Raw genomic sequence first — 21,501 nt, forward strand, 5'->3', positions numbered from 1 at the left:
ATGTGGGAGTTTCACCATATGAAATATTATTTGGATTGCTGTACATGGACAAAGGGAATGAATTACCTCAATTTGAGACAAAAGATGCTTTTCTTAAGAACTATGTACTCGGGCTGTCATCCTCTTTTCATCTCTCAGGAGCCGTGGACTGTTTGCTCAAAACCCACCCCTGGAAGCTCTGATCCAGCCATTTTGAGAAGGAGCTTGGGTTCTGATGTGAATATGGAGAGAACTGAAACTGCAACCTGAGTGGGATGGACTGTTCCAAGTGCTCCTGACTATTGAAATGACAGTAAGAACAGCTGAGAAAGGGTGGACTCATATCTGGGTAAAAGCATCAGTTAACTCTGATACCAGAGAGACTGCATTAACAAAGACTTTTCAGGTTAAAACTGTTGAAACTATTTATTGTAAATCTTTAACTTCTCCTTAGAAGAATTTGTAATGAATTAATGAGTAAGAGGGATTGAATCACACAGAATTGGAGTGTTTCCAGGGAACACTCCCTGGAAGTAGGAGAAAGGAGGGTATTTAATCCCCACCAGAAGAATCCTTATTAGTATGTGATTTCTATTGTTTTTCTTACTTATTATTTCTTTATTATTTTAGGGGTGTGTATATATACATAGTAATGATGTATTTTGAGTTTATCTTAGTAATACCTATTCTCAATGGATTAGTGATAGTATGGAGGGAAAAATCAGCATTCCCAATTAATCCAGACCATCTCTTGAGTTCCATCTTGAAATAATTGTTGGATTTGCACCCAGATGCCTAGAAAGACTGGAAAGGCCTTGTCCCTGATTACTATTTCCGGCAGCAACTGTGTCTGGAATCTCTAGATTTCTAAAAAGGACAGATCATACACAGTCCTGGGAAGGAATAGATTTTGAAGTTGAGTTCCCTACATGTAACCCTGGCTACAATATACTGTGTTAGCAAAGGTGCCTTTTAAACAATATTGATAGAAACTCAGGGGGCAATAGTACTGCCCCTGTGTGTGGAAATATCCATGAAGTAGGGAATCATCCGTACTGTACCAACTATGGTAACCACGGGAATGCTAATATGCATAATGTACACCAGATGCAACATGAGAATCCTGTAAGCAGATGGCCTGTCCTGAATGGCAAGGGGTGGTATTGGCTATATGGCAATAAAGCTAGGAAGGTGTTGCCCCTAGGATGGAAGGGAGCTTGCACCCTGGAGGCAATAACTCCAAATGTAACTATTATTTAAGACCCACAAAGCCAAAGCCCCCTTGAGACCACATGCAGAATTAAGTGGACTCCAGATAATCCCTTAGTAAAACTCTCTAGCATTTTACAGTTTTGCAAGGTGTTTTTTACTTTGGTTAAGGGTGAGTGAATTTAAAAAAGCTATTGTAAACATCTCAAAACACAAAAATATTGTAAAAATATTGAAGATCTAGAAAATAAGATAAAGTTTGCAAAAATAGTACTCTAGAATCAAATAATATTAGATTTATGAATAACCTCATAAGAGGAACATGCCCTGTAATTAATACTAGTTTCTGTATATATGTAGATCAAATGGGATGAATTTCACTGATCTAAAAAATTATTTGGGAAAACCAAAACCAAACCAAAACAAGCAAACAAACAAACAAACAAAAAACCACAAGATCCTACATAGAGTAACTCAAGATGACACTTCCTTGGGATTTAGAAATATTTGGGAGAAACTAATTTTGTTATTGGCTGAATAGAATTGGCTCCAACAACTATTTGTTGGTATTGTAAAATAATGGCATTGTATATCTATCATGCCCTGTGACATGCGAAAAAAAATACAGCACCTTAATGTTGGAAAAACTTCAGAGTGCGGTATGTGAAGAAGTGCAAAAACAACAATAGGAGTAAGAAAAGAAGAGGGGGGAACTGTGAGAAACAAAGGTCTATTTTTGCAGTAGAGAATTATTTTTCTGTATTCCAAGGTAATTGTGTAGTCATAATAAGGAGAAATGCTAAGGAGATAAGTGGACCGTAGAAGGCCTCACTGTTCCAAAATAAGGTAGAAGCTTGAGAAAAAGAGGATGAGCAGTGTGCGAACAGGAGAACAAAGATCAAAAGTTCTCAAAACATAAGAAAGGATAAATTAAAGGGTTGAAAAAAAAAAAAGAAAAATTGCACATATATGGTATAGAGGAGCGTTGAGTAGCTTGTGAACCTGTAGTACTCATCCAATGAGAAAACAGGGGAGGTGATCAGGCGTCGGGTAATAGGGAAAAAAACGTTAGGATTTGTTTACTAAAATGTGCTCCTGATTGGCAGGACTGTTGCAATCGTGAATAAAATAGCTTCAGAGAAGATCCTGTCTGAAGAAAATTATTTGAGATGTTTCTCACACTGGGCAATGGAGAAGGGCACAGAGAGGAGGTGAGATTTTGCCATCGTAAATTTAGGGGCAGTGAGTGACAAAGGGCGTGAGTTGATGCGTGAGTTGGTGCGTGCTGCGTCCCCTGTGTCCCATGGGATATGACCGGGGAAACAGGAGAGGGAGAGAGGGAGGACGTGCAGGAGAAGGAGGTGTGCTGGGAGTGGGAGTCCTCTCTGCAGCATTTGGGCGGGTGAAGGAGACACGGAAAGGGCAGGCAAGGCAGCAGCCAAATTGCGTGAAAGAACCAAAGGGAAAGTGAAACCCAGCATGGGCCGAGCTGTGGGCTCGGGTCCCCGCTGTCCCACAGCTGCTCCCCTGCCCCACAGCAGCAAGTCTGCATGCACAGTGGGGAGAGCCCCCAGCAGCCCCACAGGATCCTACCTGAGCCCAGCTGGAGGAGGAGCAGAGTGATGAGGGAAGTCAGGAGATCCCTGGCATGGCCGGTGAGGCTAGGGCAGCCGCAGCCCCAGGGGAGCCCCATCTGAGAGAGAGGTCCCCCAGGGGGCAGGTGGCCCTCCAGGGGTTCTTCTCCAAGCCAAGATAGATCTCCCTCACGGCACCCAGCAGAGCTGCAGAAACTACAAGGCTATGCCCAACTTTCCCAACCTTTGCCCAGTTCCTGGCTGCAATAACCCTCCTGGAGCAGCTCTGCCCCTGGGGCAATGTCTGGGGAGCTCTGCAGGGCTGGCACCACCATCCCATCGCAGCTGGGTGCCCTTTAGCAAGCACGAGTTCCCTGTCCCCAGTGGGGGCCTCTCCAGGGAAAGCCACTGGCTAAGCTCGTTCATCTCCACGCATGCAAGGAGGAATCAAACTGTGAGCAATGGGAAAATGTGGAGAGATGGCAGTGAAGAGCTGAGCAGGATCGGAGGCTGCAGGGAATGGGGCACAGCTGTGTGCCGAGCCCAGAGCTGCCACCCTTTGCCCAGGGTGCTGAAGGCAAAATGCCAGTGCCTCTCCCGGCTCCAGTAAAGCAGCCGTGGCAGAAGTTTGGCTCAGATGGGCAGGGACCTTCTTCTAGAGCTTAGGTGGATAAGGAAAGTTCCTGTTTGCTGGAAGGGAAGTCAGGCAACATGGAAAGACTACAGAGGTACTTTTTGCTTTTGTAGGGAGAAAATTCATATGGCCACAGCTCAATTTGAGTTGAATCTGGACAGTACTGTGAAGGGAAATAAAATGCTTTTTTTTTTTTTTTTTTTTTTTTTTTTTTCCTTAAACTATCTTAACAGCAAAAGTAGGATGAGAGAAAGCATTGGACTGTTACTTGATGGGGATGGTCAGACAAGGTCATTCACAGAGATGTTTATTGCTTTCTTTGCCTTTGTCTTCAACACTGATGCTGGGCTGTGGGACTCCAGATGTCCTGAGCTAAAGGACAGTGACTGCAGGAACAATAAAATCCAAACAAACCCTGAATTTGTGTGGGTTTTGCTGCTCCAGATGAATGCATACAAGACTATAGGGCCTGATGGGATTCATCCCAGAGTATGAAGAGATCTGGCTGAAGGCATACATCTTCCCCTCAAGGCCCTTCACAATCTCTGTGTCCCTTCTCTGGACACTCTCCAGTAGTTTCAGGTCCTTCTTGTACTGTGGTGCCCACAACTGCACAGAGTCCTCGAGGTGAGCCTGCCCAGCGTAGAGTAGATTGGGACAATCATTTCCCTTGACTGACTAGCAATGCTGTGCTCGATGCACCCCAGGATACAGTTGGCCCTCCTGGCTGCTAGGGCACACTGCTAGCTCATGTTCAGCTTGCTGTCAACCACAACCCCCAGATCCCTCTCTGCAGGGCTGCTCTCCAGTGTCTCATCCCCCAGTCTGTACGTATAGCCAGGGTTGCCCCATCCCAAGTGCAGGACCCGGCACTTGCCTTTGTTAAATTTCATGCAGTTGGAGATTGCCCAGCTCTCCAGTCTGTCCAGATCTCTCTGCAAGGCCTCTCCACCTTCAGCCGAGTCAGCAGCTCTCCAACAACTGCTACTGTATGGGTCTGTAGTATGGGGTACATCTGTTAGGAGCAAACTGTTCCAATCTGGGTCCCTCGATGGGTGGCAGCTCCACCTGTACTCCCGCTCCATCCACTAACCACCCCAGTCCCCTAACATCCCGTTTGATAGCCTTCAGGCTTCTCTCTTCAATGTCATCACTGCCAGCCTGGACTATCAAAAGAGGATAGCAGTCCTGAGGCGTGGAGTCGACTTCCTCACCCTAGGCATCCTCCTGGCTACACTTTCTACCTCTTGCTCAGCTACTGGTCTCTCAAGCTCCAGGTCCTGAAACCTGCTTTGGAAGGTGGGGCTGGCTGGGGGTGGCATCGCCTGCGATGTCGAGCAGGGACCTGTCTCCATTCCTCCTCAGCTCCTAGGTCCCCTCCCTTTGCTCGACAGCGACAGGGGAGGGGGTCCACCCCCATTTGGGGTGTCTCACCCCGGTACCTCTCCTTCAGGCCCTGCAGGGAGTTGCCCCACCACTCCGTCTCCCGCTCACACTCCCTGATAGCCCTCAACCTCTCCACCTCCTCCTTGAGTTCTGCCACCAGGCGGATCAGGTCATCCACCTGCTCGCACCTCACGCACACACAGTCTCTCTGCCTCCTACAGATGGCAGCAAGAGGCTCAGATGCTCCTTGCATCCAGAGACCTGAACTGGTGCATTTTTGAGTGGGCAGTCAGTCTGGGTGTGCACAGACTTGCTAGAGAGAGCACTGTGCCTGGTGGAGACCATTGCAGCCTAGCTAGCGGTGGACCACCGTTAGAGGAGTTGTTCGTATGGGCGGGGGGGAACGCTCTGCCCTCCCTGCTCACCCTGCCTGCGTGAACTGCCTGCCTCTGCCTTCTGATGCACCATGCCCTGTTTGCCCATCCTGGTCACCACGTTCCTGGTCGCTGCGCTCCCCAGGGGCAGCTTTTGAACGGACGTGGAGGGGGCCCTGCTGGCTTCGCCTACGCTTCGTCAGCCTCCCTCGCGAGGGCTGCTGGGTCCTGGCGGCTCCTTCAAGTGGGCTTGATGCCGGAAAAAAATAGCCCTGCCTGTGGGATCCCCTGCTCCGCTGCAGAAAGAGTCTGCCCTGGAGCTAAATGCCTTGGCAAGATGTTGCACCGGGCATTTCATTGGGATGTTACACAGGGGTGTTGTAGATCATGTTGCAAGGAGATCTTGCACCGGGCATTGCATGGGGGTGTTGCAGAGCACACTGTGTGAGGACGTCACAGGGGGATGTTGCACGGAGCAATGCACAGCACATTTCATTGCCCTTTGCAAGGCGTTGTTGCACAGAGCAATGCCTCTTGCAGGGTGTGGCACAGGGGCGTTGCACAGGGCATCGCATGGGGATGTCACACGTGCCACCGCATGGGACAATGCCTAGAGCTTGCACAGAGTGTTGCATGGGGAAGTGGCATGGGGAAGTAGAGCGGAGCTTTGCACGGGAGCATTGCACAGGAGCATTGCACAGCATTGCGTGGGGACGTTGCACTGGGCAGGGAAAAGGGGCTCGCCCACTACTGACCCCATCCCCATCCCTGCTCCAGCGCAGCCCCAAGTCCGCATCATCCCTGCGGAGACGGGGAACGCCCGTGTGCCCGTGCGCCTCAGCTGCCACATCTGGGGCTTCTACCCCCCCGAGGTGACCATCATCTGGCTGCACAACGGGGACATCATGGAGCCCGATGACTACAACCCCATCTCCGCCATCCCCAACGGCGACTGGAGCTACCAGACGCAGGTGTCCCTGCTGGTGGCCCCGGTGGCAGGCGACACCTACACATGCTCGGTGCAGCACGTCAGCCTGCAGGAGCCTCTCCTGGAGGACTGGAGTGAGTGGAGAGGTGCAGGACCGCAGCCGGAGGCTGGTGGTCTTGGCTCCTTGCTGCCACTCACCAGGTTGTGTCCCCACAGGTCCTGGACTGATGCTGGAGGTGACGATACTGGTGGCGGTGGCCACCGTGCTGATGGTGCTGGGACTTGGCTTATTTCTTGCTGGCATCTACCGCTTCAGGACCAGGCCTCCCACCCCGGGTGAGTGTCCGGGGAGAGTCGGGGCCGTGGTCAAGGGCAACGAGGACTCTGCTCACGCCTCTTCTCCCCCCCGCAGGTTACACTCCCCTCCCTGGAGACAACTACCCTGCAGGTAACGGTGTCCCTAGCCCCGTCCCCATCTGTGAGGCACAAATCACCCCATCTCTCCACCTTGGTGTCCCCCCTTTCCCCAGGCAGCATCTAAGGACCCCCAGACGGATACCTCCCGGCACCGGCAGCTCCTGGTTGGCGCCATCTCAGACCCGATGCCGTGGTGCTGACAATAAAGAAGTTCCTCAAGCCCTGCTGGTGTCTGTTCAGTGTTCTGGGGACATGGCAGAGGCTCACACACCCCTACAGTGTCTCACCAAGAGGAGTGGGTGTGTGGGGGCCATGGCATGGGACCCCAAAGGGCCATGCATGCCCTGGGGTGCCTCAGGCACGGCACTGCTGGCCGGCCGAGGGAAGGGATCGTCCCACTCTGCTCACCCTGCTGCGGCCTCTCCTCGAGCACTGCGTGCAGCTGTGGGCACCGCAGCAGATGAAGGGTGTGAAACTGTGCGAGAGCCTCCAGGGGAGGGCTACGAGGACGGCGAAGGCTCTGCAGGGCAAGGCATGTGAGGAGACGGTCTGCTGCAAGATGCCTTCCCAGGCAGCAAGGCCTCAGGACACAAAGCACCCAAGAAATGCCCCTGCCAGACTCCATCTTCCTGTGCAAAACTTTATTTGACACAGTCCTGCTGCTGCTGGGCCTTGATGTGCTCCAGAGGAGGGAACAAAGAGCCCCCTCAGGCTGCTCATGCTCAGCACCAGGCACAGAGCAAGGATCAACCCCAACCTAGGAGGTAAAGGTGGCCTGCAATGGCCAGCAGCACACAGTGACCACATCCGTTGCCCTGGGGTCTGCAAGCAGTGCAAGCAGAGGGGAGAGGAGTGTGGAGAGCTGCTGCAGCCCCTGTGCTGGCTGCTGGGGCTCAGAGGCAGGGTGAGACCCGTGGGTGCCAGCAGGGCTTTTGCCCCAACACAGGAGCCACGTGCAGGGCAGAGCCCAGAGTCTGCAAGGGGCCTGTCCCCTGCTTGCAGCATCCCAGCACTCCTCCAGCAGCAGGGAGGAGTGCGGGGCAGCCCCTGTCCCCACTGCCCCTCATTCCTTTGCTGCTCCTGCAGGGTCAAGGAGAGGTGATGCAGGAGTGTCTGGAGAAGGGCAGGAGCCCCCCAGGGCTGGGGACGAGGTCTGGGGGATGCTTTCCCTCAGGCACAGCTGAATTCCCTCTGTCTCCACCCAGAACCAAGGGTGGATTCTCTCCCCATTGAAGGAGGCTTCTGTGAAAGTGAAGATCTGTACCCCATTGTCAGCGCTGATAAAAGACACTTGCCCCTGGGAACAGTTCAGACAGACCCAGATCCTCCTTGGGACAGGGGACAGGGACAATTGAGTGGGAGGAGATGTGAGAGACTTAAGCTGATCATTATAGCACTCCACCGCCCAGATCCCTACGTCAGGTCTCATGTTGATCCACTTCTTTCTCTCTACAGAAGCCCTGGCCACCCCCACAGCCCACCCTGAATACTTTAGCCGCTCTCCATCCATCTCCACCAACCAGCAGTGCCTCCCCTCTCTGAACCCTTCACGGCCCAGCACGCAGCACCAATAGTGAAATCTCTCTGGTTTGTCAGGCACCTGCTGCTGTTCACTTTCCCGTCTCACACTGCAGTTGTCCTGAGACACAACAAGCTGGGGATGAGCGGTGTCCGGATCCAGGGTCACCTTCACTGCAGGGACAGAAGGAGCCAGGCCATGAGGGGCAGAGCTCAGCCCTGGGCAGGCTTTCCCCAGCTCGGGGACAGGAGCTGCCACACGGGGCAGGAGATGGGGCACCTCTTGGCTCCTCAACATGCCCCACCAGGGGCAGGAGGAGCACCTGAGAGGGCAACCCAATGCACACCTACCTCTATTATGAGGCAGCAGAGACCTTCTCCATGCTGTAAGGAGAGGGGAGAGCTGGTCACAGCCCACGTCTGGTGCCCAGTGGGTGTGGGCAGGGTGAGGGGTGAGCCCTGGGCTGCTCTGTCCCAGCTGCCCACCCTCCCCTGCACATCGCCTTGGTGTTCCCATGGGCTCAAGGATGGGGACACTCACCCAGCTCTGCAGCTTGTTGCACTGGAAAACAAAGAGAAAAGCAATGTATGGTCAGATGGCAGTATGCTTGTGGGAAGACACCAAATGCCTTCTCTTTGGGGAAGGAGACTTACCCAGCTCTGCATTCTTTTTCGCTGCTAAAAAAGCAAAAAGAATGAACGGTCAGAGTGGAGAGACTTTCAATCCAATGCTGCTTCCACAGCTAGATGGCTAGACCCCAAAATTTTTTGCTCTCATTCATGGGCACATACCACCTTGCTCCCAGACTTATAGCAACCACACTAACAAAGACTTAGGCCCAGCATTTTGCAAGACTTGTAGCAGTAAGGACAGACACTTGTGCAGCTCTCTGCTCCTCTCTGGAAGTGAATGGAGATGGGTGGAGGACGTCCCTGTCCCAGAAGCTTCAGTGCAGAGCGGGGCAGCCCCGCATCTCGCTCCCCGTCCCCACCTTGATCCCCGTTCCTTTCAGCCATCCCAGCCGTGTCCCGTGCCCAGGGCAGCCCCAGCCCCAGCACTCCCCACTCCCACCCCAGGCTCCAGCTGCTCCTCCAGCACCCCCGAGCCACCAGCACACAAGCCCCCAGAGCCCACCCAGACCAGGCCCTCCCGCACAGACACCACCAGTTCCCAGGGGTTGGGGGCAGGGACTGCAAGGACTCACCCAGCTCTCGGCTCTGTGCCGCTGAAAAGCAAAGGCGGAGGAAGAGGTGGTGAGCAGAGCAGCTTGGTTGCTGGGTGGGAACATGTGCAGGGGGGCTGCGCCTTGCCACCAGCCCCACGCTGCAGCCATGCTCCCTGGCCTCCCACCCAAGACCCCTTGCTCCAGACGCAGGGGGGTCCCTGCAGGACACCTCCCTCTGCTCCATCCCTGCGCTGCCAGCTTACCTTGCTTTCGAAAGAGATAAACACCGAGGCATATGGACACAGCCAAAAGCACGAGGACCAGAGCCAGAGCCACCATCCAGGGCTGAGCATTGTGGAAGAAGGGAGCTGAGAAAAGGCACCAGGAAAAGGGCTGTGTTTACATTGCCAGAGATGGAAGAGCAAGACCCAGACTTCTCCTGGGTCAGGACAAGTGCAGGGGCCAGGAACACCTCACCCTGGCTGTGCCATTTGTACCTGCAATGTCCAGGGATGATTCCCGCTCCTGCTGGAGGCGGCTGTTCCTGACCACACAGGACAAGGGCCCCTCCACGCTCCCGGTCACGATGACGGCGCCTTCGATTTCAAAGAGCCCCTCCTGGTCCTGGGAATGTGTCTGGGAGACCGAGGGCAGGTGCTGCCCGCGAGCATCCCTCCACAGCAGCTGCGGCAGCGGGTACCAGCCAGCCGATCGACACAGCACCTGGATGCCTCCGGCCTCGTAGCCCCCCAGGGAGAAGTGGGGGTCAGCGCCTGTGGCTGGGGGAAGAGCGCGTGGCTGGGGCTTGACTTGGGGAGGGATTCATTTCAAGGCAAAGACCCCATCTGCTCCCAAGACAGACACATCCCAGACCAGTCATGGTCCAAGGGACTCAGGGACTGGTCGCTCCACGAACCCCCCATCGTCCTAAACTATCCCTGCTTGTGCCAGACCCAGAGAGCAGGGCTGCGCAACATCAGTTACCCCAAATTACCCTGTAAACCCAGGTGCTGAGCTGCAGCACCTCCAGGCAGCATCTCTGCACCAAGCCGTGCTGGGTCAAGAAGCCTCAAGAATTCGTGACAACATCTCAGGTCTCTCCCAGAACAGAAAGCAAAAGTAAAGCAGACATCCGGCTGCTCAGAGGACTCTGCGATTCTCCCTGTGTGCTGTTTAGTCCCATTGCTGACACAGCTGAAGGTGCTGCTCAGCAGCCTGTGCCCAGTGCCCTCACAATATTATGATTATTGTCTTCAAGGACCCAAGTGAAAACTGACAAAACTCTCCAGGGAGCTCTCTCCCCAAATATTACCTCCACATTCATGGGCATGCCTCACGATGTGAAACAGCTGGAACATTCAAAGGACACATAAACTCTGCCCTGGCAGCACCACCCCAGCCACTAACCTGACACCTCCAGCTCCACAATGGCTTCGTCATAAGCATCAGCATCTCCCACAGTGCAGAAGTACTGGCCGTCATCAGAGGGTCTCAGCCCTGTGATTCTCAAGTCCAGGCTTCCAGTAGAGAGACCATCTCTGACCAACTCTGTCCTCCCAGCATATGCCCCCATCTGCTCCCCGTACAGGTCCTCTCCATTGCGGTAGTGGTGCACTGTCTCAGAGATATGGTCCCGGATCCACCTGACCTCCAAGGTGCGAGCATCGCGTTGAGGGGACAAGTGGCACGGCAGCACGACATCCTGCCCCACGGTGGCAGTGAGAGGGTGGCCTGGTCCCTCCACTCTGAGCTTGGCTGGTGTGAGAAACAATGTTTTGTTTTTGCAGTAGGGAATTATTTTTCTGTATTCCAAGGTAATTGTGTAGTCATAATAAGGAGAAATGCTAAGGAAATAAGTGGACCGTAGAAGGCCTCACTGTTCCAAAATAAGGTAGAAGCTTGAGAAAAACAGGATGATCAATGTGAGAACCGGAAAACAAAGATCACAATTTCTCAAAATATAAGAAAGGAGAAACTAAAGGGTTAAAAAAAAAAAGAAAATTGCACATATATGTCATAGAGGAGTGTCATGTAGCTTGTGAACCTGTAGTACTCATCCAATGAGGAAACAGGGGAGGTGATCAGGCGTTGGGTAATAGGGAATAAAAGGTTAGGATTTGTTTACTAAAATGTGCTCCTGATTGACCGAAGCATTGCAATTGCAAATAAAATAGCTTCAGAGAAGATTCTGTCTGAAGAAAATTATTTGAGATGTTTCTCACACTGGGCAATGGAGAAGGGCACAGAGAGGAGGTAAGATTTTGCCATCGTAAATTTAGGGGCAGTGAGTGATAAAGGGCGTGAGTTGATGCATGAGTTGGTGCGTGCTGCGTCCCCCGTGTCCCATGGGAAACCACCGGGCGTCGGATACTGGGGAATAAAAGGTTAGGATTTGTTTACTGAAATGTCCTCCTGATTGACAGGACCATTGCAATCATGAATAAAATAGCCTCAGAGAAGATCCTGTCTGAAGAAAATTATTTGAGATGTTTCTCACACTGGGCAATGGAGAAGGGTACAGAGAGGAGGTGAGATTTTGCCATCGTAAATTTAGGGGAAGTGAGTGACAAAGGACGTGAGTTGATGCGTGTGTTGTTGCGTGCTGCGTCCCCCGTGTGCCATGGGAAACCACCGGGGAAACAGGAGAGGGCGAGGGAGGACGTGCAGGAGAAGGAGGTGTGCTGGGAGTGGGAGCCCTCTCTGCAGCATTCGGGCAGGTGAAGGAGACACAGAAAGGGCAGCCAAGGCAGCCCCCGTATTGTGTGAATGAACCAAAGTGAAAGTGAAACCCAGCACGGCGAAATGTGTTTCGGTTCCCCCCTGTCCCGCAGCTGCTCCCCTGCCCCACAGCAGCACGACTCTCAGGCAAAGTGGGAGAGCCCCCAGCAGCCCTGCAGGATCCTACCTGAGCCCAGGCGGAGGAGGAGCAGAGTGACGAGGGAAGTCAGGAGGCCCCTGACATGGTTGGTGTGGCTGGGGTAGCCACAGCCCCAGGCTGTCCCCATCTGAGAGAGAGGTCCCCCAGGGGGCAGGTGGCCCTCCAGGGGTTCTTCTTGAAGGGAGCCCCACTAAGATAGATGTCCCTCACAGCACCCAGCAGAGCTGCAGAAAGTACAAGGCTCCGCCCAGCTTTCCCAACCTTTGCCCAGTTCCTGGCTGCATTAACCCTCCTGGAGCAACTCTGCCCCTAGGGCAATGTCTGGGGAGCTCTGCAGGGCTGGCACCACCATCCCATCGCAGCTGGGTGCCCTGTCCACTGCCTTTAGCAAGCACGAGGTGCTTGACCCCAGTGGGGGCCTCTCCAGACCTCCAGGGAAAGCCACTGGCTAAGCTGGTTCATCTCCATGCATGCAAGGAGGAATCAAACTATGAGCAATGGGAAAATGTGGAGAGATGGCAGTGAAGAGCTGAGCAGGATTGGAGGTTGCAGGGAACTGGGTGCAGCTGTGTGCCGAGCTGCCACCCTTTGCCCAGGGTGCTGAAGGCAAAGTGCCAGCCCTGATCCCGGCTCCAGTAAAGCAGCCGTGGCAGAAGTTTGGCTCAGATGGGCAGGGACCTTCTTCTAGAGCTTAGGTGGATAAGGAAAGTTCCTGTTTGCTGGAGGCGAGGTCAGGCATTATGGAAGGACTACAGAGGTACTGCTTGCTTTTGTAGGGAGAAAATTCATATGGCCAAAGCTCAATTTGAGTTGAATCTGGACAGTACTGTGAGGGGAAATAAAATGCTTTTTTTTTTTTTTTTTTTTTTTTTTTTTTTTTTTTTTTTTTTCCTTAAACTAACTATCTTAACAGCAAAAGTAGGATGAGAGAAAGCATTGGTCTGTTACTTGATTGGGATGGTCAGACAGGGTCTTTCACAGAGATGTTTATTGTTTTCTTTGCCTTAACACTGATGCTGGGCTATGGGACTCCAGGTGCCCTGAGATGGAGGACAGTGACTGCAGGAACGATAAAGTCCCAAGAAACCCTGAATTTGTGTGGGAATTGCTGCTCCAGATGAATGCATACAAGACTATAGGGCCTGATGGGATTCATCCCAGAGTACAAAGAGATAAGGCTGAAGACATACGTCTTCCCCTCTATGCCCTTCACCATCTCTGTGTACTTTCTCTGGACACTCTCCAATAGTTTCACGTCCTTCTTGTACTGTGGTGCCCAGAACTGCACAGAGTCCTCGAGGTGAGGCTGCAGATCACAGAGTAGAGTGGGACATCACCTCCCACGACCAACTAGTAATGCTTTGCTCGATGCACCCTAGGATACGGTTGGCCCTCCTGGCTGCTAGGGCACACTGCTGGCTCATGTTCAGCTTGCTGTCAGCCACAACCCCCAGATCCCTCTCTGCAGGGCTGCTCTCCAGTGTCTCATCCCCCAGTCTGCACGTATAGCCAGGGTTGCCATGTCCCAGGTGCAGGACCCGGCACTTGCCTTTGTTAAACTTCATGCAGTTGGAGATCGCCCAACTCTCCAGTCTGTCCAGATCTCCCTGTAAGGGCTTTCTACCCTCAGCTGAGTCAACAACTCCTCCCATGGGATGCCGTTCTTCCCAAACTGACCCTACATAGGCTTCCCACAGGCAGCGGCTCTCTAACAACTGTCCCAGTATGGGTCTATAGTATGGGGTACATCTGTCAGGAGCAAACTGTTCCAGTCTGGGTAACCCATGGGTTGCAGCTCCCCCAAGACCTCCTGCTCCTGTGGGGGCTCCTCTCCACGGGCTGTGGCTCCGGCCTGTGTCCTGCTCCTGCGGGGGCTCTCCATGGGCTGCAGCCTCCTCCAGGCCCCATCCACCTGCTCCACTGGTGACTCTTCCATGGGCTGCAGTGTGGAGATCTGCTCCACCTGAACTCCCGCTTCATCCACTAACCGCCCCAGTCCCCTAACGTCCCGTTTGCTAGCCTTCAAGCTTCTCTCTTCAATGTCAGCACTGCCAGCCTGGACTATCAAAAGAGGATAGCAGTCCTGAGGTGTGGAGTCGACCTTCTCACTGTAGGCATCCTCCTGGCTACACTTTCTACCTCTTACTCAGCTACTGGTCTCTCAAGCTCCAGGGCCTCAAACCTGTTTTGGATGGCGGGGCTGGCTGGGGGTGGCATCACACGTAATGTCGAGCAGGGACCTGTCTCCATTCCTCCTCAAATCCTACGTCCCCTCCCTCTGCCCATCAGCGACAGGGGAGGGGGTCCACCCCCATTTGGGGTGTCTCACCCCGGTACCTCTCCTTCAGGCCCCGCAGGGAGTTGCCCCACCACTCTATCTCCTGCTCACACTCCCTGGTAGCCCTCAACCTCTCCACCTCCTCCTTGAGTTTTGCCACCAGGCAGACCAGGTCATCCACCTGCTCTCACCTCACGCACACACAGTCTCTCTGCCTCCTGCAGATGGCAGCAAGAGGCTCAGATGCTCCCTGCACGCAGAGACCTGTACTGGTGCATTTTTGAGCGGGCAGTCAGTCTGGGTGTGCACAGACTTGCTAGAGAGAGCACTGTGCCTGGTGGAGACCATTACAGCCTAGCTAGCGGTAGACCACCGTTAGAGGAGGTGTTCGTATGGTCCAGGGGGGAACGCTTTGCCCTCCCTGCTCACCCTGACTGCGTGAACTGCCTGCCTCTGCCTTCTGATGCACCATGTCCTGTTTGCCCTCCCGGATCACTGCGTTCCTGGTTGTTGCGCTCCCCAGGGGCAGCTTTTGAACTGCCATGGAGGGGGCCCTGCTGGCTCTGCCTACGAGTCATCAGCCTACGTCGCGAGGGCTGCCGGGTCCTGCCACAGGTGTCCCTGCTGGTGGCCTCTGTGGCAGGTGACACCTACATGTGCTCAGTGCAGCACATCAGCCTGCAGGAGCCTCTCCTGGAGGACTGGAGTGAGTGGAGAGGCGCAGTACCGCAGCCGGAGGCCGGCGGTCTTGGCTCCTTGCTGCCACTTGCTGACAACTATCCCACAGGTAACGGTGTCCCCATCCCCGTCCCCATCGGCGAGGGGCAAATCACCCCATCACTCCCCCTGTGTGTCCCCCCCTTCCCCAGGCAGCATCTTAGGACCCCCAGACGGACACCTCTCGGCACTGGCGGCTACTGGTTGGCCCCATCTCAGACAATAAAGATGCTTTAGAAGCCCCGCTGTTGTCTCTGCAGTGTTCTGGGGACAGGGCAGAGGCTCACACACTCCTATGATGTCTCACCAAGAGGAGCGGGTGTGTGGGGGCCATGGCATGGGACCCAAAAGGGAAGGGATCGTCCCGCACTGCTTGGCCTGCTGTGGCCTCGCCTCGAGCACTGCGTGCAGCTGTGGGCACTGCAGCAGACGAAGAGCGTGAAACTGTGCAAGAGCCTCCAAGGGAGGGCTACGAGGACAGCGAAGGCTCTGCAGAGCAAGGCGTGTGAGGAGACGGTGTGCTGCAAGACGCCTTCCCAGGCAGCAAGGCCTCAGGACACAAAGCACCCAGGAAATACCACTGCCAGACTCCATCTTCCTGTACAAAACTTTATTTGACACAGTCCTGCTGCTGCTGGGCCTTAATGTGCTCCAGAGGAGGGAACAAAGAGCCCCCACAGGCTGCTCATGCTCAGCACCAGGCACAGAGAACAGATCAACCCCAGACTAGGAGGCAAAGGTGGCCTGCAATGGCCAGCAGCACATGGTGACCACATCCCTTGCCCTGGGGTCTGCAAGCAGTGCAAGCAGAGGGGAGAGGAGTGTGGAGAGCTGCTGCAGCCCCTGTGCTGCCCGCTGGGGCTCAGAGGCAGGGTGAGACCCGTGGGTGCCAGCAGGGCTTTTGCCCCAGCACAGGAGCCGCGTGCAGGGCAGAGCCCAGGGGCTGCAAGGGGCCTGGCCCCTGCTTGCAGCATCCCAGCCCTCCTCCAGCAGCAGGGAGGAACACAGGAGAGCCCTTGACCCCACTGCACTTCATTCCTGTGCTGCTCCTGCAGGGTCAAGGAGAGGTGATGCAGGAGTGTCTGGAGACGTGCTAGAGTGCCCCAGGGCTGTGGACGGGTTCTGGGGGGTGCTGTCCCTCAGGCACAACTGAATTCCCTGTGTCTCCATGCAGAACCAGGGGTGGATGCTCTCACGATTGAAGGAGGCTGCTGTGAAAGTGAAGATCTGGACTGCATTGTCAGCATTGATAAAAGACACTTGCCTCTGGGTGCAGTCCAGACAGACTCAGATCCTTGTGGGGACAGGGGACAGGGACAAGGGGGTGCGATTCCATGTGAGAGACATGAGCTGCCCCTTATCATACTGCACAGCCCAGATCCCTTCTTCAGGGCTCCTGTTGATCCACTTCTTTCTCTCCATAGAAGCCCTGGCCACCCCCACAGCCCACCAAGAATTCTTTAGCCGCTCTCCTTCCACCTCCACCAACCAGCAGTGCCTCCCCTCTCTGAACCCTTCAAGGCCCAGCACGCAGCACCAATAGTGAAATCTCTCTGGTGTGTCAGGCACCTGCTGCCGTTCACTTTCCCATCTCACACTGCTGTTGTCCTGAGACAGAACAAGCCGGGGATGAGCGGTGTCCGGATCCAGGGTCAATTTCACTGCAGGGACAGAAGGAGCCAGGCCATGAGGGGCAGAGCTCAGCCCTGGGCAGGCTTTCCCCAGCTTGGGGCCAGGAGCTGTCCCACGGGGCAGGAGATGGGGCACCTCTTGGCTCCTGAACATGCCCCAGCAGGGCCAGGAGAAGCACCTGAGAGGGCAACCCAATGCACAGCTACCTGTATTATGAGACATCAGAAACCTTCTCCATGCTGGAAGGAGAGGGGAGAGCTCGTCACAGCCCATGGCTGGTACCCAGTATGTGTGGGCAGGGTGAGGGGCCAGCCCTGGGCTGCTCTGTCCCAGCTGCCCACCCTCCCCTTACATTGTGCCTTGGCATAGCCATTAGCACAAGCACTGAGACACTCACCGAGCTCTGCAGCTTGTTTCTCTGAAAAGGAAAGTGAAAGTAATGCATGATCGGAGGGGAGAGTTGCTCAGCCCATGTTAGACCCTGAACACATCCCATGACTGGGATAATACAGCCTTGTTCCAAGGTGGGACCAAAAAAATAGCGGTCCAGCTATGAACAATGCTCTTAGCACTTTTTACAAGTGTCTGTAAAAACAGACACTTGTGCAGAGTATATCTCAGTGGCACTGTAGACATTACCCGAATGAAAAAAGGATTGTTGGAGGACTTTCCGTTCCTGTCCCACAAGCGTCAGTGCAGAGTGGGGCAGCCCCGCAGCTCACTCCCCATCCCCACCTTGATCCCCGTTCCTTTCAGCCATCCCGGCCGTGTCCCGTGCCCAGGGCAGCCCCAGCCCCAGCACTCCCCACTCCCACACCAGGCTACAGCTTCACCTCCAGCACCCCCGAGCCACCAGAGACTGTATGAAGTCTCCTGAATCAACTCAATCACGGGGTTTTCCAACCCCCATGGCCACATTCCTAAATCTCCCGCTTCTTTATTAATATCAACCATTTTCTTGACACGAATTACCACTCCATATATAACACAGCAATAGACACAACACTGGAGTGGGTATCAGTGCTGTTCCAGCTACGAGTGCAGAGCACAGCACTGTGTGGGCTGCTGCAGGGAAAAGGTGACTCCAGCTCAGACAGACCCAACACAGCACCCCATGCCCTGTTTGCCTCTTCTGTGCACAACACTCCTGGTTGTTTACACTCCCTAGAGGCTTCCTTCCTACTACAGAGGGGGCACTCCTGAAGGGAAACCCCCGCACACTTTGATCCCCCCCGCTCCTCTGCAGAATGCCTCTTCCCTGGAGCTAATCACCTCAGCAAGTGAGAGTCACTGCAATTGGTTTAAATTGGTTTACGTACACAAGGCACAATGAATAATGAGGTTTAATGATGAACAACAATTCTAATAAAACTGGAAAAAAAAAAAACAAAAAAAAAACAACAAGAATATAAATCAGGTTTGGCCTATCATGAGTAACATTGTGAGTGATTGTCCAAAAAATGCAGTGAACTTATGGCTTATGAAATACACCCAGCCATCAGTTTCCACATTACATCCTTGAGCTCCTGGTTCCTCATGCTGTAGATGAGGGGGTTCAATGCTGGAGGCACCACCGAGTACAGAACTGCCAGCACAAGGTCCAGGGAAGGGGAAAAGACTGAAGGGGGCTTCAGGTGGGCAAACATGACAGTGCTGAGAAACAGGAAGACCACAGCCAGGTGAGGGAGGCACGTGGAAAAGGCTTTGTGCCGTCCCTGCTGGGAGGGGATCCTCAGCACAGCTCTGAAAACCTGCACATAGGACAGAGCAATGAAAACAAAACACCCCAGCAGGAGAAAAGTAAAAAGCACAAACATCACAGCTTCCCTTAGGTAGGAGTCTGAGCAGGAGAGCTTGAGGATCTGGGGAATTTCACAGAAGGGATCCCGGGCATTGCTTTGTTTGAAAGGTATTGAAAAAGTATTGGCAGTGTGCAGCACAGCGTGAAGAAAACCATTGCCCCAGGCAGCTGCTGCCATAGTGGCACAGGCTCTGCTACCCAAGAGGGTCCCATAGTGCAGGGGCTTGCAGATGGCAACGTAGCGGTCATAGGCCATGATGGTAAGAAGAGAAAACTCTGCTAAAAAGAAAAAAAAGTAGCAGAAAGATCTGTGCAGCACATCCTGCATAGGAAATGGTCCTCTTGCCCCAGAGAAAATTGTCCATGGCTTTGAGAACAGATGTGGAGATGCCTCCCAAGTCGAGGAGTGCAAGGTTGAGGAGGAAGAAGTACATGGGGGTGTGGAGGCGGTGGTCACAGGCTATGGCAGTGAGGATGAGTCCGTTGCCCAGGAGGGCAGCCAGGTAGATGCCCAGGAAGAGCCAGAATTGTAAGAGCTGCAGCTCCCGTGTGTCTGCAAATGCCAGGAAGAGGAAATCGGTGATGGAGCTGCTGTTACACATTTACTGCCTCTGGGCAAGGGAGCCTGACAAAACAAAGAAATGACAGTGCAAAATTTAAGGACTTCTTTGACTACAATCCACTGCATATCTCAGCAAACAACCCACAAAGCAAAACACTGTCTCATTCATTTCAGGAAGAGCTTTCTGCAACTCTTTGACATTTGTCTGGTTTGTGCACTGAGAGTGCCACGACCAGCAGGGGCTCTGCTGTAGGCTCTGCAACAGTTGGTGCTGGTCTACAACAACAGGTAGAAGGGAACCTGGAGCGATCTGAGAAGTCCACTGGCCAGGGACATCTCCCTGTTGCAGTACATGAGGAGAAGGTCAAATAATTCCTCAAGAAACAACAAAGGTGATGTTGGTACTGTCTGTAGGCTGAGGTGTGTGAAGAGATATTTTGAGGTTTCTCACAGACCTGCAGCAATGCTTGCAGAGCCCTTGTCTCTAATACAGATGCCACTACTCCATTACCATCGCCCTGCCTCACCACATCAGCAAATGGCAGCAGAGACATTAGAAAGTGCATTCCCTTCAGGTAGCTCTTGTCGTGCAGTTCTGCTGGGAAGTGCCCTGGGGAGGTATGGGGCTGTGAGCAGCCTTCCCCAGGCAGCAGGCTCTGGGCAGTAGCAGGACCCTGCCTTGCCCTGCCCTACCACGGGGACTCCTTCCACTCACAGCTTCTTCCCACAGGCCCTGGAGAGCTCCCCAGGTACGCTGAGTGCTGAGCCTGGCAGGCAGCAGAGGTGCTACCCTGGCACACAGCCCCCAAAGCACTGCAGGAACCCTACTCTGCACCACAGCCCTGGGCACACCTGCTTGAACCCCTGGCTTCAGAGCCTGCAACTGGCCCCAAGAGAAGGGAGCCCTTGGGCCCTACATGCCCACCCTGCAGCACACAAACCCTGTATGCCCTTCACCAAGTATCCTCCTGACAGCTCCCATCAGCTGAGGGATGTGCCAGCTCCAGGAGAGCCTGGCAGGGTGTGCAGCAGCATTGCCCTGCACCCAGAGACTTACCGTGGGGAGGTGGCTGGGATGATTTCTCCCCCCGTAACCTCTCCTCTCCGTTCCCACCCCAGGCTACTATGAACCCCTCTCCTTGTTCTCTCCTCTCCCCATGTCAGCTGCAGGCAGTGCCCCCAGCCCTGCTGCACCTTGCAGAGGAGCTGCTCCTGGGCAGAGCTGTCTCTCTGCAGTGCTGCCTGCTTGCCAGAAGCTCCCTCCCTCCACCCCACCAGCCATCTCAGCTCAGTAGCACAGGCTCAGCCCAAAGCATTTTACTGAAGCTCCCAGTGCATTGGAGCAGAGCCCAGGAGCCTCAGACTCTGAGAGGAAATGGAAGACAATTCTCAAATAGTCAAAGTCTGATGCAAACTCCAAAGCTTCTCCCAGTGGTAATGAGTCCCACTGAGGGACATTACTGACAAAGCCCCCCCATGGGCTTGTTAGAGCAGAAGAATGCAGGCAGTGATGACACGGAGGCAAAGGTAAAGTTAAGGTGGACTTGAGGCTGAGGAAACCTCGATGTGTCCCATCAAGTCCAAGAGTCAGGCCTTAACCCCAGCTTCGGGGAAGGGAGATCCTGTTCCTCCAGTGGGGTTTAGGGCTCTTGCTCGGTCAGTGCAGTGTGGGAATGGGCAATGCCAAATGCAAGGCTACAGGAGGACATCTCCTAGGCTCCTGGAGAGGGATGAATCACAGAATCACAGAATCACAGAATTTTCTAGGTTGGAAGAGACCTCAAGGTCATCGAGTCCAACCTCCAACCTAACGCTAACAGCCCTCCACTAAACCATATCCCTAAGCTCTACATCTAAACGTCTTTTGAAGACTTCCAAGGATGGTGACTCCACCACTTCCCTGGGCAGCCTGTTCCAGTGCCTCACAACCCTTTCAGTGAAGAAGTTCTTCCTAACATCTAGCCTAAAACTCCCCTGGCTCAACTTAAACCCATTCCCCCTCGTCCTGTCACCAGGCATGTGGGAGAACAGGCCAACCCCCACCTCGCTACAGCCTCCCTTGAGGTACCTAAAAAGAGCGATAAGGTCGCCCCTGAGCCTCCTCTTCTCCAGGCTGAACAAGCCCAGCTCCCTCAGCCGCTCCTCGTAGGACTTGTTCTCCAGGCCCCTCACCAGCTTCGTCGCCCTTCTCTGCACCCGCTCAAGCACCTCCATGTCCTTCTTGTAGCGAGGGGCCCAAAACTGAACACAGTACTCGAGGTGCGGCCTCACCAGAGGGGGACGATCACCTCCCTAGCCCTGCTGGTCACGCTGTTCCTAATACAAGCCAGGATGCCGTTGGCCTTCTTGGCCACCTGAGCACACTGCTGGCTCATATTCAGCCGACTGTCCACCATCACTCCCAGGTCCTTCTCTGCCTGGCAGCTTTCCAACCATTCCTCTCCCAGC

The 21,501-nt window shown here is 54.0% G+C and overlaps 2 protein-coding genes across 2 annotated transcripts; one reads left to right on the forward strand and one right to left on the reverse strand.

The window, feature by feature from the left end:
- Positions 1-1,786: 1,786 nt before the first annotated feature.
- Positions 1,787-6,701, forward strand: LOC116500239 (HLA class II histocompatibility antigen, DM beta chain-like). The gene is made up of 5 exons (XM_032205154.1): positions 1,787-1,847; positions 5,934-6,218; positions 6,301-6,420; positions 6,497-6,532; positions 6,619-6,701. Exons 1-5 carry the CDS (start codon positions 1,787-1,789, stop codon positions 6,699-6,701), a joined length of 585 nt encoding a protein of 194 aa, XP_032061045.1.
- An 863-nt stretch (positions 6,702-7,564) lies between these two features.
- On the reverse strand, positions 7,565-12,190 carry LOC116500240 (butyrophilin subfamily 1 member A1-like). The gene is made up of 6 exons (XM_032205155.1): positions 12,091-12,190; positions 10,593-10,940; positions 9,683-9,964; positions 9,449-9,553; positions 8,674-8,697; positions 7,565-8,193 (listed from the first exon to the last, which is right to left on the reverse strand). Exons 1-6 carry the CDS (start codon positions 12,188-12,190, stop codon positions 7,565-7,567), a joined length of 1,488 nt encoding a protein of 495 aa, XP_032061046.1.
- Positions 12,191-21,501: the final 9,311 nt, after the last annotated feature.

The sequence above is a fragment of the Aythya fuligula genome, chromosome 33 (assembly GCF_009819795.1).
Source record: "Aythya fuligula isolate bAytFul2 chromosome 33, bAytFul2.pri, whole genome shotgun sequence".
Lineage (NCBI taxonomy): Eukaryota > Metazoa > Chordata > Aves > Anseriformes > Anatidae > Aythya > Aythya fuligula.

What these genes read in the sequence shown, in the direction of transcription:
- LOC116500240 (XM_032205155.1), bottom strand. Translation starts at nt 12,190, where the DNA reads ATGGGGACAGCCTGGGGCTGTGGCTACCCCAGCCACACCAACCATGTC. An exon ending in CCTCCTCCGCCTGGGCTCAG is followed by an intron (nt 10,941 to 12,090) that starts GTAGGATCCTGC and finishes TTCTCACACCAG; the next exon opens with CCAAGCTCAGAGTGGAGGGA. An exon ending in TTATCTCTTTCGAAAGCAAG is followed by an intron (nt 8,698 to 9,448) that starts GTAAGCTGGCAG and finishes TTGCTTTTTTAG; the next exon opens with CAGCGAAAAAGAATGCAGAG.
- LOC116500239 (XM_032205154.1), top strand. Translation starts at nt 1,787, where the DNA reads ATGCCCTGTGACATGCGAAAAAAAATACAGCACCTTAATGTTGGAAAA. An exon ending in TGGAAAAACTTCAGAGTGCG is followed by an intron (nt 1,848 to 5,933) that starts GTATGTGAAGAA and finishes TCCCTGCTCCAG; the next exon opens with CGCAGCCCCAAGTCCGCATC. An exon ending in GACCAGGCCTCCCACCCCGG is followed by an intron (nt 6,421 to 6,496) that starts GTGAGTGTCCGG and finishes TCCCCCCCGCAG; the next exon opens with GTTACACTCCCCTCCCTGGA.